The 12,394-nt window shown below is 46.8% G+C and overlaps 1 protein-coding gene across 1 annotated transcript in view; it reads left to right on the top strand.

Annotated features, from left to right (window-relative positions):
• The window catches only part of PRDM2 (PR/SET domain 2), a 72,091-nt gene extending 60,179 nt beyond the window's left edge, over positions 1 to 11,912 (top strand). The window contains exons 9-10 of the mRNA XM_054175868.1: positions 7,506 to 7,641; positions 8,950 to 11,912. Of these exons, the coding sequence (XP_054031843.1) occupies positions 7,506 to 7,614 (109 nt within the window). The 3' untranslated portion in view covers positions 7,615 to 7,641; positions 8,950 to 11,912. The remainder of the gene's footprint in view (positions 1 to 7,505; positions 7,642 to 8,949) is intronic.
• Positions 11,913 to 12,394: the final 482 nt, after the last annotated feature.

Below are 12,394 nucleotides of genomic sequence, written 5' to 3'. Positions count from 1 at the left end.
GGTTGGATGAGGCCTTGAGCAACCTGGGCTAGTGGGAGGTGTCCCTGCCCATGGCAGGGGGTTGGAACTGGACCGTCTTTAAAGAGCCTTCCAAACAAAACCATTCTATGAATCTATGAACTCTGAGGGTGTGCTGCCTGCTAAGGGCACATGAAGGCCTGGCTGCAAGTGGGAACAGAAGAGAGCTCAGCCTGTTGTGCTTGCTGCAGTGCTGCTCTTGGAGGGAATTTGCTTTGAAAGTGCTCAGGCAGATGGAGCAAGTAGTGAGTAGCAGTTAGTCATGTTCCAACTGTGACTTGATTATAGAATTTGTTTAGCATTTCATTTAGGTGCTGTGATTCCTGCTAAACATTGCAGGGGGGCAGGGGGGGAGATAAGGAATCCTTCCATTGCTGAGCTGCTTTGAGCACACTCAAACTCTGCTGTCACAGGAGTCTGGCTGACCTTGTGTTCTCCATTCTTTGTGGCCAATGCCTCCACTCACCTGTTTTGTTTTGTTTTTAAATCAAAAGTACATTCTGTTCTGTGCTTTCTCTTTTCTGTAATGAGTTGTGCAGGACTGAGGGGTCATGGCAGTCCTGCTAGCCTTCAGCTATCACTTTCAACTCATTTACAGGTTCACAAATTGCATCGGGTTGGGAAGGAGCTCTCATCCAACCTGGCCTTGAGCACTGCCAGGGAGAGGGCATCCACAACCTCCCTGGGCAACCTGTTCCATCCTCGGTGCTGAATGCCTGTGAGGTGGCTGCTTTAGATCACTGGTTGCTTTTGAAGTTCTTGTTATGTTTAAGTGAAATGAAACTGACAGGGACATTTTAGGCAGTCCCCCTGGTGAGTTGTAGGCATGAGGTGAGAATTTTTCAGCAGTTCTCAGTGTTCATCACTGGAGGGAATAGTGGTCTGAAGCAGGAGGAAAACTTAATGTTGAAGGAACTTGGACTCTAGATGGGTGAAACAAAACAGTTTGGAGTTGCTGCTCTAAAGGTACTAAGCACTCTGCTTGGAAAGAGCTGTGAGGTATCTTCTTGAAAGCTGAGAATGCAAAGGATCTCACTAACAGGTTTTTCCAGTTTTGATTCATGAAAGGCCTGACCATAAAATCATAATATTCATGTTATGTCCTCTGGCCCCACGTGACTGCCAGATAAAATCCTGGTGTGTTCCAGCTCTTTTACCCTTTCATAAACAAACACTCGTAAGTCTCAAAATAGCTGCAGAACAGCACATTGTGAGCCCTTTCATTGCTGCTGCTCTGCTGCTCCTCCAGTTTTTGTACACTGAGAGACATCCTCCTCAACAAAATTCTACCCACAGCCCTTTTTTGTCCTGCTAAATGGTTTCTTTCACTTAACAAACAACAACAACAAAAGAAAGAGCAGAAGTTTGTTCCTGTAACTGGTGGTTGATGTTTTTCCAAGCCCTTGTTTGGTATATTTACTTTCCCATTAAGCAATGTGCTGGTGCAAGAGAGCACATGCCAGCCAGGTTAGCAACGTGCTGCTGTAGTTCTTTCAGAGAGCAGAAAGCCCAGAAATCTCATTTATCCACACCCTGACCCCCCTTGCTTGCCTTCAGGCCTGTAAAATTCCCTGGCCTAATGCTGCAGAGCCAGGAATTCAGTCTTAAACACCCATACTTCACTGGTTTTGGTCCCAGGCAGGCAGTTGTTCCAGAAGGCAGATTAGATGTTATTTTGTCTAAGAGTAGAGAATGCTTTTGCTAGAATCTGTCCCTGACAGGATCCTAGAATGGCCTAGGTTGGGAGGGACCTTAGTGATCATCTACTCCAATTTCCCTGGCATTAGCAGCGATGCCTCTCAGTTAGACTTGGGTGCTCAAGGCCTCGTTCAACCCAACCTTGAACATCTTCAGGGAGGAGGCATTCACAGCCTCCCTGGGCAGCCTGTTCCAGAGTCTCAACAACTTTGCATTGAAGATCTTCCTAAGTGCCAGCCTAACCTTACTGTCCTTCAGCTTCAAACCATTCCTCCTTTTCCTGTCTCAGACACCCTCACGAAAAGTCCCTCTGCAGCCTTCCTGTAGGATCCCTTCGGCTATTGGAAGGCAGCTTTAAGTCTTCTCCAGGCTGCCTGTTGTTGGGAGATAGGTTGAATCTGTGTTGTCTGAAATTTTGGATCACTTTTTTTATTGAGATGAGAGGCATAGAGGTGTGAGCCCTGCAAGAAATGCACATTTTAATTGAGGTAAAAATGTGAATTTACTTGAATGTTTTCTCCCACACCACGATGATTTTGTTCACTGGATTTCACTGGTGTCACCAACCATGTCAGACCATAGATTCATAGAATGGTTTGGGTTGGAAAGGACCTTAAAGATCATCCAGTTCCAGACCCCTGCCATGGGCAGGGACATCTTCCACTAGCCCAGGTTGCTCCAAGACCCTTCCAAACCGGCCTTGAACACCTCCAGAGAGGGAACGTCCACAGCCTCCCTGGGCAACCTGTTCCCATGTCTCAATCCAGCCTTCATTCCCACAAGGAACATGGCTTATTTTCCAGGGATGTTTCTAGTGAGTTAAACTGGCAACTTGGAAGAATGTTAATTGCACAAGTCTGGTAGGAGACAAGGTAATTTGCATTCAAAATGTCAAATGTATTTGGAGAATGTCTGAGGGAAGAGGGTGTGCCAGGATCTGGGATTTTTCTCTCTGCCTGGTTCCTGTGTGCAGCTCATGGTGAGGCTTAGTGGCCAAGGGAAAAGTTATGGAAGAAGGAATTTGGTTCAGCTAAATAAAGTGAAACTACAAGAGGAAATGGCCTTTCCCAAAGAAGGATTATCAAACCCGGGGCAGTGGTGGGGTCCCCATCTCTGGAGGGGTTTGAAGGCCCTGGAATAGGTTGCCCATTGAGGAGGGGGCGTCCCTATCCCTGGAGGGGTTTCACAGCCATGGAGATGCGGTGCTGAGGGACATGGTTTAGTAATGACCCAGCAGTGCTGGGTTAATGGTTGGTCTCGGTGATCTTAAAGGTCTTTTCCAACCCAAACAATTCCAATATTCTCTCATTTCTCAAGGATTAAGGAGGCAGTTGAACTTGGGGAATTCCTGCCTTTGTTACTGCCTTTGCTTTCAGAAAGCAGATTTTCTGGGTGACCTTAGCAAATCACTTTCCTTCTGATTCAGTTCCACATTTGAAGAATGGGGATTATGGCTGTGACTCACACCACAGGACACTTTCAGACCCAGGGGTGGAGGACTGTAATACCTGGGATTTAGGGTGTTTTTTTCTTCTAAGGAGTCTCACCACATGGAATGATTTGTGTCTCCCTTTAGTTGGGCTGTACTTTCAGTTGAGAAAGATTTAGGCCCTCTATAGATGTTTAAAACCCCCTAGCATCATTTAAATGTTGGGTTAGCTTTATTTCATCCACAGCTACTACAATCCCCAATACTGCTTCTCCTGATTTAAATGTCCTGCTTCACAGAGCAAACTCACTCTGGAAAAGTCCTTCCAGCTGCCTCACATGAGGTTTCTGTGTCCTTTTCTTTGCAACCATGAGATGTTTTCTGGTGCTTTTTCTTTTTATTCTTTTAATTTAATATTTTTTTTCTGTTCCCAGGATTGTTCCTAAAGAAGGGGTTTTGTGTGGGTGGGATGTGGGATGGAGTGTGCTGTGCCAGTGGTGCTGTGGGGCTGGGGTACAGCCCCTCACCCCTTCCCCACCACGTCCCCATTGCTTGGCTGCTTTGGCACAGGGTGCTGAGAATTCCTCCTCTTCTGCCTGGCTCCAGTTACTCCAGCACTGGTGATGGTGGAAGCAGGTGCAAAGTGACAGTGCTATAAATAGCAAGCCCAATAACTATTCCTGCATGGGATGGGGGCATTGCAGCTCCCTTCCCCCTCTGGGATTCACTTGCCTTGCAAACCTGGGGAATTCCTCCTCAAACATCCAACCATCCCTGGGTGCCTTTAGACAGGACTTTTAAAAACAGAGTTATCAAACCAGTTTAATATTGGTGCAGGGAAGGGTGTGGATTTCCTGATGGCTTTGGTGGAACAAACATCACTATGCCACTGTCAGTGTGTTGCTGTGTGATTCTGATGCAGGGCTGACTTGGGAGCAGGACGGAAAGGGACACAAAGAACTCCAGAGAGAACTTGATTTCAGCATCTGTCTAGAAAAAAACAATCCCTATGTTCTTCTTTGTCTAATCTTCCATTTCCAAATAATAATGATGCATCATAACAACCAATATATCAGTATTGTATCAGTGTATCAATCTCCCTGGTATCAGGTGAGAGAACATGATAAAATGGCCTGAAATTGTGCCAGGAGAGGTATAGATTGGATATTAGGAACAATTTCCTGCCTGCAAGAGTGGTCAGGGATGGGAACAAGCTGTGCAGGGAGGTGGTGGAGTCACCATCCCTGGAGATGTTCAAAAAACCTGTGGACATAGCACCTGGGACATGATTTAATTCTTAGATTCATAGAATGGTTTGGGTTGGAAAGGACCTTAGAGATCATCTAATTCCAACCCCCTTGCCGTGGGCAGGGACACCTTCCGCTAGACCAGGCAGCTCAAGGCCTTGGGTTATGCTTGGACTATGAAGCAATGGTGGTGTTGGACTTGATGATCTTAGAGGTCTTTTCCAACTCAAACAATTCCCTGATTCTATGATTATTGGATGCTTAGTTCTTTCCTCCTGTTACAGCATGCTTAATGCTATCAATATATCAATATTATACCAATGTATCAATATTGTATCAACATCAATATTATATCAGTAGATATCCAAATACATCAAAAGTACACCATATTACTGATTTATTATCTTTAAAGATGAAATTAGGGGGTGAATTTTCCCTTTGTGGTTGTTGCTGGGGGCAGGAGGAGAAGGGGTGGGTTTGAGATCGTGTGGTCAGACTTCATCAGACACTTTGCCTCCTTGGATTTGAGGCTTTCTGGGTTTTTAGGTTTCCCACAGGATCCAGCAGTGGCTCCTTGCATGCAGCAGCACACAGATGTTATGGATCACAGAAGAGCTTTTACAAGTCATCATTCATTTCTTGCCATTAAGCATTACTTAAATGGAAACATAGGAAATAAAAAGGAGCTGAAATTTCTCCCTGCTTGCTATAGTAAAGAACTGAAGCCAAGCAAACTGAACCTATTTTGGACATTCTGCTGTTTCCCTTGGTAACAGCCCTTATAGGGACAACAGAATTTGGCTTTTGTTGACTTCCTCATTACCACTTTTTGATTCTTACACATGGGGTGGGGGCTGGAACTAGATGATCTTTAAGGTCCCTTCCAACCCAAAGCATTCTAGCCGAATGCTTCAGCATGAAAGTCACAAAGGCTGGAGAGCGGGATTTGCACAGAACAATGACCCAACTCTGGCAGATGATTTTGAGCCACAAAACTTTTAATTTGGAAATAATTGAATTGCTTGCTTTTCAAAACTGCTGTGGTTTTGTTTTGCTGTTGTAATGGAAACTTTTGCACTTCTGGGTGCCCAACGTGCAGTTACTCTGCACTGCAAAAATGGGGGGGGGGAGGACAAACGGGACCCTAAATCTCCTTTAAAGGGTAGAGATTGGACTCTACAAATAAACCTGGAGAGGAAAAAAAAGAGAAGTGAACAACAGACAACCCAAACTTTTCACTTTTCTCAGCTGTGATGTTATGTAATAAAATTCTGCTTCACAAAATGTTCCTTGGGAAGAACGTAAGTGGTTGGCTTTGGTTAGGCCTTGGAAGAACTTGCATATACAGGTAGGCATTATGCCTGCAGGTATGGGGGTGCAGAGCTGGGGTGGTGGTGGGGAGCAAACATGCATCTGCCTGCACCAAGGAGGTGCAAGTATGTGCAGGAGAGCAAAAGATGCTGAACTGAAAAACAAATTGGGGAATTTTTGATGCTTTTTTGGGTATGTTTTAGCGTAAGGAAGTTTAGCTTGGTTGTACATTTGAACTGAGACTGTGTGCTTGGAATAAGGCATAGAATCACAGAATGCATCAGGTTGGAAGGGACCCTCAAAAGTCATTTTGTCCAACCCCTGTCTGCCTGAAGGGACACCTCCAACCAGGTCAGGTTGCTCAGGGCACCATCAAGTTTGACCTTAAATATCTCCAGGGATGGGGCCTCTACCACATCTCTGGGCAACCTGTTCCACTGTTCCACCACTCTCACTGTAAAGAACTTTTCTGAGCGTGAGCTTTCCTCCCTCCCTTGCTCTGACTCATGCACTCAGGCTTCTTGAAATCACAACTGACAGAGATGTTAATCTCCAATTTTCTCTTTCGCTTTGGGATGCTTGGAGTCACTTTAAAATTTGATGTGGAATAGCTTCATCTGCAATAAAGGCCCTGTGGCAGTGCTTGCTGTAGTGACCTGTAAGTGTCACTGTCAAGTCTGTCAGTGCTCTAGTGGCAAAAGTGTCCTGCAGACCTTGAGACAAATGAGCAGATGTGGTGGTATGCTGCTAGGAAGTACAATTCCTTTTCCTTAAATTTGTGCTTTAAAACCTGTCCTGGGAGAACAGACTGGGACTCTTCTAGCTGTTCTTCACAATACTGTGGATTTGGCCATCCCAGTTGGAGGGACTCTAATTGGAACATTGGGTGGGAAGCTTGAGTACTGTGTCCAGTTCTGGGTCCCTCAATTTAAGAGGGACATTTGGACTCCTGAATGTGTCCAGAGAAGGGCAACGAGGCTGGTGAGAGGCCTCGAGCATAAGCCCTATGAGGAGAGGCTGAGGGAGCTGGGGTTGCTTAGCCTGGAGAAGAGGAGGCTCAGGGGAGACCTTCTTGCTCTCTCCAACTCCCTGAAGGGAGGTTGGAGCCAGGAGGGGGTTGGTATCTTCTCCCAGGCACCCAGCACCAGAACAAGAGGACACAGTCTCAAGCTGCACCAGGGGAAGTTTAGGCTGGAGGTGAGGAGAAAGTTCTTCCCAGCAGGAGTTGTTAGCCATTGGAATGTGCTGCCCAGGGAGGTGGTGGAGTCCCCATCCCTGGAGGTGTTCAAGAGGGGCTTGGATGTGGCACTTGGTGCCATAGTTTAGTAGTCATGAGGTCTGTGGTGACAGGTTGGACTTGTTCTTTGAGGTCTCTTCCAACCTTATTGATTCTATATGATTCTATGATTCTACAAGCTAGATGCAGCTTCCAGTTGACATTGTCTGTTTCCTACTTAAACTAAGAGGGTAACTTAGGAGCGAGGCACAAACCCCTCTTGCCTTCAGGAGTGGCAGTGGGGATGGAGTGTAGGGTTTTGATCTCAGAGCTTACGAAAGCCCCTCTAGGACCCTAAAGCATGTCTCTGCTGTGTTCCCTGAAACATCCCTGAGCAGGCTACCCAGGGAGGTGCTGGAGTCACCATCTCTGGAGGTCTTAAAAAAAATAGTGTAGACATGGCACTTCGGGACAGGGTGGTGTTGTGTCAGTGGTTTGCCGTGAAGATCTTGGAGGTTTTTTCCAACCTTAACGACTCTGTGTTTCTGTGATTCTATGTGTGTGTCTCTTCTGCTTCTCTGTGCAGTTACAGGCTCCGCATGGCCTCTAGATGTCCCTCCTCCTCCTCGCCGCCCGCCAGCACCAAGCAATGCAAGAAATCCACCTGCAGTGCAGCCCACGTCTGCAAGGATTAGACCCTGCTGCGTGCCCCACAAATGCAGGTACAGCAATGCAGGATGCACAGAGCTGTGCATCAAGCCCTCAGCTTGTGTGTCTGAGGGCAAGAAGTGCAAAACACTTCAGAGCTATCATGTGAGCCTCAGAAAACCCCACAGTGTCCTTGCTTTTGTTGCTGATCGCTGCTAAGAAGGCAGATGGGAAGGGGGAGAGCTGTGTCAGAAACAGGGCCTCTCAGTTAAACCAAGCACAAGGGACAAGGTCTTCTCTAGGGATGTGCACTTGCATACTCCACATCAAAAGGGTCTGTTAGGGCAGAGTCAGATTTTTAGCCCTGTGGAAGGTGTAAGGAGAGTTTTCTTTTGTTTATGAGCTTTCAGGCCCTGAGATGTTGCTCCTCTGGATCCTGTGGGGAGCTGGCAATTTTTGTAAGGATGGGGTTTGTCCCCATCTTGGAAGGAGTGGTCTTGGCATCTGATCAGAGTTGGCAAAGTGCTCTGAAATGTGTTAGGCCCTATAGGTAAATGCTGAACGAATATTAACTCTGACCAAATAAAATATGCATGGGAATGGATGGAGTTGAAGATGCCCCTGCTCGCTGAAAGAGGATGGAGCAGAGGACCTCTACAGGTCCCTCTGTAGGTCCCTTCCACCCCAACACATTCTATGATTCCATGGTATTACATTTGGCTGCTTTTGCTGAATGCCAGAAGCTCAGAGATCAGTATGACAATGCAAATGGCAGTGCCATGGTAACAAACAGAAACATGGGCTTGTGGTGAGAGCAACTGGTGAAATGAAGGTGCATGGGCTTGGGCAAATCAATGACCTGGTCCAGTGTTATTGGTGAAGCTGAATTATGTCTTCTGCTACCTTCAGGCCGGTAACTACCTCCTTTAGGCTGATGTAATAGCTGAGGAGCTTTGGCCTGACACACGTAAAGCTAAAGGCAAGGGCGAGTGCCAGCAAAAGCAAGATGCTGCAGCCTGAAAGCTGTTCTTGGTTTAGTATGTTCCAGAAAATGACATGTAGGGGAAAAGTTAATGAAGTTCTCAAGTTTATCACCTCCTGGATAATGGGAGTGCTTGCTGATGAAGCATAGCATCCCTAACTGCAGGATAGACCATCTAGTCCTGGGGAACCCCAACCCAAAGTCAAGTTGTGGGCAGCTGCCCTTCAGAGCACTCACTGAGTGATGCATCCTGCTTCCAGCTCCCTGCAACAGGGCAGTTACTCTTAAAGCTGGCTGAACAAATGCAACTCTCTGTGTATTTTTAGGTACTAACAACTTGTGTCTGGAAAAGGTGAGGTGAAGTAATCCTCAAGCATTGTCCTCTTCTGCTTTTCCTCAGGCTAGGTGAGAACAGTTCCTCAGCACAGCGATTTCTTCTGCTGGACCAACGGTGTGCTTCTGTCATGTCCTTCCTTTCAGAGGGAGAGAACAGAGCAGGGCTCCTGCCTTCTCCAGAGTGTGAACTGTGGATGCTGGTGAGAGGGTGATCTCAGTGTCCCCTGCCACATGGAGCCCACACCTCAACAGCCAGTGGAATGGCATGGAGAAATGTTCTGAGATCTGCAGGCAGATGAACTGTGTTCAGAGAGGTGATGGCTCTGGGTGAGCCTCCTTTGCTGGGGGAATGCAGAGGGGGTTCACATACTATGCAACTCAGTTAGGAAAAGACTGTCACAGCCTTTTGATTTCTCCTTTGCATCCTGACGGGTAAGGAACTGGGCAGCCCACAGCACTCCCCTGAAGGGAGCGGCAGGTTTTGCTGGGGCTTCCACAGCCGATGCCTGTGGGTGCCCCAATCTCTTGACTTTGTACCAGTAGCTTTAACAGGCATGATGCCATTGCTTTCAGAGCACATCAGGACCCATAAGCTTTTGGGAAGGCCACCTGTTAGGTGATCTCTGTGAAGTGCATTGAGAACCCAGTTTCACGAAGGGCCAAGCCTCCTTTTCTCAAGAGCTGCCATTACTTTTTGTTGCCAGCTAGGTGACTCATTCTAGGCAGGATTTATTTAGTGAGAGCATCAAACACATCTTGCTGTTGCAGTATCTGGCAGCACTTGTCCTTAAAGGTGGATCTTGTGTTTGCAGCCCTCAGTACAAGCCTCTTCAGCTTCAGTGATCCTGTAGAGAGGGAATCTAGCAAAGACAAGTTGTAGAAACACCCAGGTCAGCTGGTAACACACAGTGCAAAAAGGTCTCTTACCTCTTGCTCCAAAATGGTGACAATCACTCACAGATACATCCTCTGGCAGGGATGAGCTTCTGGCCCCTGCAGCTTTCACCTCAGAGGAGAAGGGTTCCTCCTGTCTGGACAGGTTTTTGCAGGATCCCTGCTAAGGTAGTGCCTGGTTTGGAGATTTCTCAAGGAGGTAAAGGGGACTGCTTGCCCTAGTTCCCCCTTATTTCAATCAAACATTCCTCCCCTTGCCTTTGCACTCCACACAGATGGGCACACATCTGTGTTTGCACATGCTAGTGAAGAAAAAACAAGTCCACAGTCAGTATTCCTTCCCACCACCCTGGGCAAGTCAAAACAAGGATCAATTTTATATGTATCATCATAAATATAGGACTCATATATTGTTAGTATGAAATTACTGAGAACAGTTCATTTCCCCTAGTTTTGATTGGAACCAAGTGGTTAAAAACGAAGACAAATGCTTTAAATGAGAAACACTGGGTTTGGTCACAGTAAAAATATTTTAGCTACACACAGTTTGAGTGGGGAAGGAAAAAATCTTTGGGATCTTCTACTATCTAGCTACAGATTTTTTGGATAACTCCCTGTTGGAGGCTTTCTAAGTGCAATTGTGGTCTGGGGGAAGGCTGAGATGCTGAGGACTAGATGAGCCATGAAAAGCTACATCCCCTCCCATGCTGGAAATGATGCTTCCACTTCAAGACTGTGAGACCATTGAGACACAGGCTTTGTGGGGAGAGCTGAGACTATGCTGGCTGCTCTGTCCCTTTCCTAGAGTGGAGAGTCTCTAGGATTTGTCCCCTCTTGAGCTTTCTGCTAGCAATAATCTCCTCTTGAAATGTGTGATGTATGAATTCCAAACAAAGTCTGAAATGTTTCACAGCAGCCTTGGAAGTCTGAGATTCTCATTATTGATGAAAAGCAGTCAGAAGTGAGGATCCAGATCTGCTGGGCAGCTTGGTTAATCTTAGTCACACAGCACAGGACTCACATTTCTGGCCTTACCTACATCTCAAAGCAGCTGATGTGCACACACAGCTCTCTCACCAGTCTGGGTCACGTTAGTTTTGCACATTTCCTTTGCTTTTTCTTTTCATAGGATCACAGAATGCACTGGGTGGGAAGGGACCCTTGAAAGCCATCTTGTCCAACCGCCCCTGCACTCAGCAGGGACACCTCCAACTAGCTCAGGCTGCCCAGAGCCACTTCAGCTGATCTTGAATGTCTCCAGGGACGGGGCCTCAACCACCTCCCTGGGCAACCTGTTCCAGCGTCTCACCAATCTCCTTATGCAGACCTTCCTCCTGATGTCCAACCTAAACCTCCCCTGCTCCAGTTTCAGACCATTGCTCCTCATCCTGTCCTCAAAGGCCCTTCTGAACAGTCCCTCCCCAGCCTTCCTGTAGGTCCCCTTCAGATATTGGAATGCAGCTCTCCCTGGAGCCTTCTCTTCTCCAGGCTGAACAACCCCAATTCTTTCAGCCTGCCCTCTGCTCTCTTGAGGATTGTTGCTGAGGAGCTTTCCTGCCACACAGCCCAAATCCTGCTTTAAACAACCAGTTCTCCACAGGCCCCCTCAGCTACCAAGAAGAGGAATTAAATGAAGTGCAAAGTTTCTGGCAGTGATGCTGCTGAGTTTTCAGTGCCTTTAAGGCATACCAATGAGGTTATGAGAGGTCACTTGTGTGCAATTTATTTTTGCTGCCTTTTGATTGTTGTTTTGGTTGGGTTTGGTTTTGTTTTTAGGGTGGTATTAAGTATAATAACTGCCAAACTCAAGGAGGGAAGTGTGTAAATTGTTGTGATATATGAACATGGGGTTGTTTTTTTCTTCCCCTGGAGGAGTTCTGGTTTCTCACAGAAAGCTGTAAATATGTATTTAGAGTTTTAAAGGCATGCCTTTATGTCCCTGGGTGTAAATGCTCTGGTTTTTAAAACTTTTATAACATGTCTTGCTCAACTGAGAGACCACAGCACATAGCTTTATATTGTATTGGTCTATTGGAAGGGTCCATTATGGTCTAAGCTGTGGCAGTGACAAGAGATAACCAATGGTTGCACCAAACACTTCATCTGACTTTCCCTCAGACAACAAATGCAGGAGGTGGGGGGTGGGAGTGAAAGGGGAGCTGTTTTTTCTTGCAGAAGAAAAGAATCACTTCAAAATGGTGCCATTTCTCCAGCCTGATGAGGACATTTTCTTCCCAGTAAGTTCAGGAATGTTTGCCTTCTCTGTTTCTTGCCCCTGAGGCAGATTTTCACTGTTTTGCAGCAAATTTTTAACCTCCCCCGTGCCTGCTGCTGAAACGTGGAATTTTGCCCTTGACTGATACCACAAATTCCTGTGAGAACTGGAGGAGAGGGTGGGGAAGAAGCTCAGGTTTTGCAGGTAGGAATCTGTGAGGCTGACAGCAGTAGCTCTGCAGTGCTCTCATGAGAGTCCGATGGACAAGAAACCCTGGGGAGATGTGGTGGTACCTGGCTGGTGCTTGGGTTCTGAACGTTGCTCTGCGAGACTGGAAGCTCTGTCAGTCAGTCAGACAGACAGACAGACAGACAGACACTGCCATGTAAAGAACAACAAT

Source organism: Dryobates pubescens, chromosome 33 (genome assembly GCF_014839835.1).
Source record: "Dryobates pubescens isolate bDryPub1 chromosome 33, bDryPub1.pri, whole genome shotgun sequence".
In the NCBI taxonomy this organism is placed as follows: domain Eukaryota; kingdom Metazoa; phylum Chordata; class Aves; order Piciformes; family Picidae; genus Dryobates; species Dryobates pubescens.
Note: the sequence above shows the minus strand (reverse complement) of the source record. Positions and strands in the feature narration are given on the sequence as shown.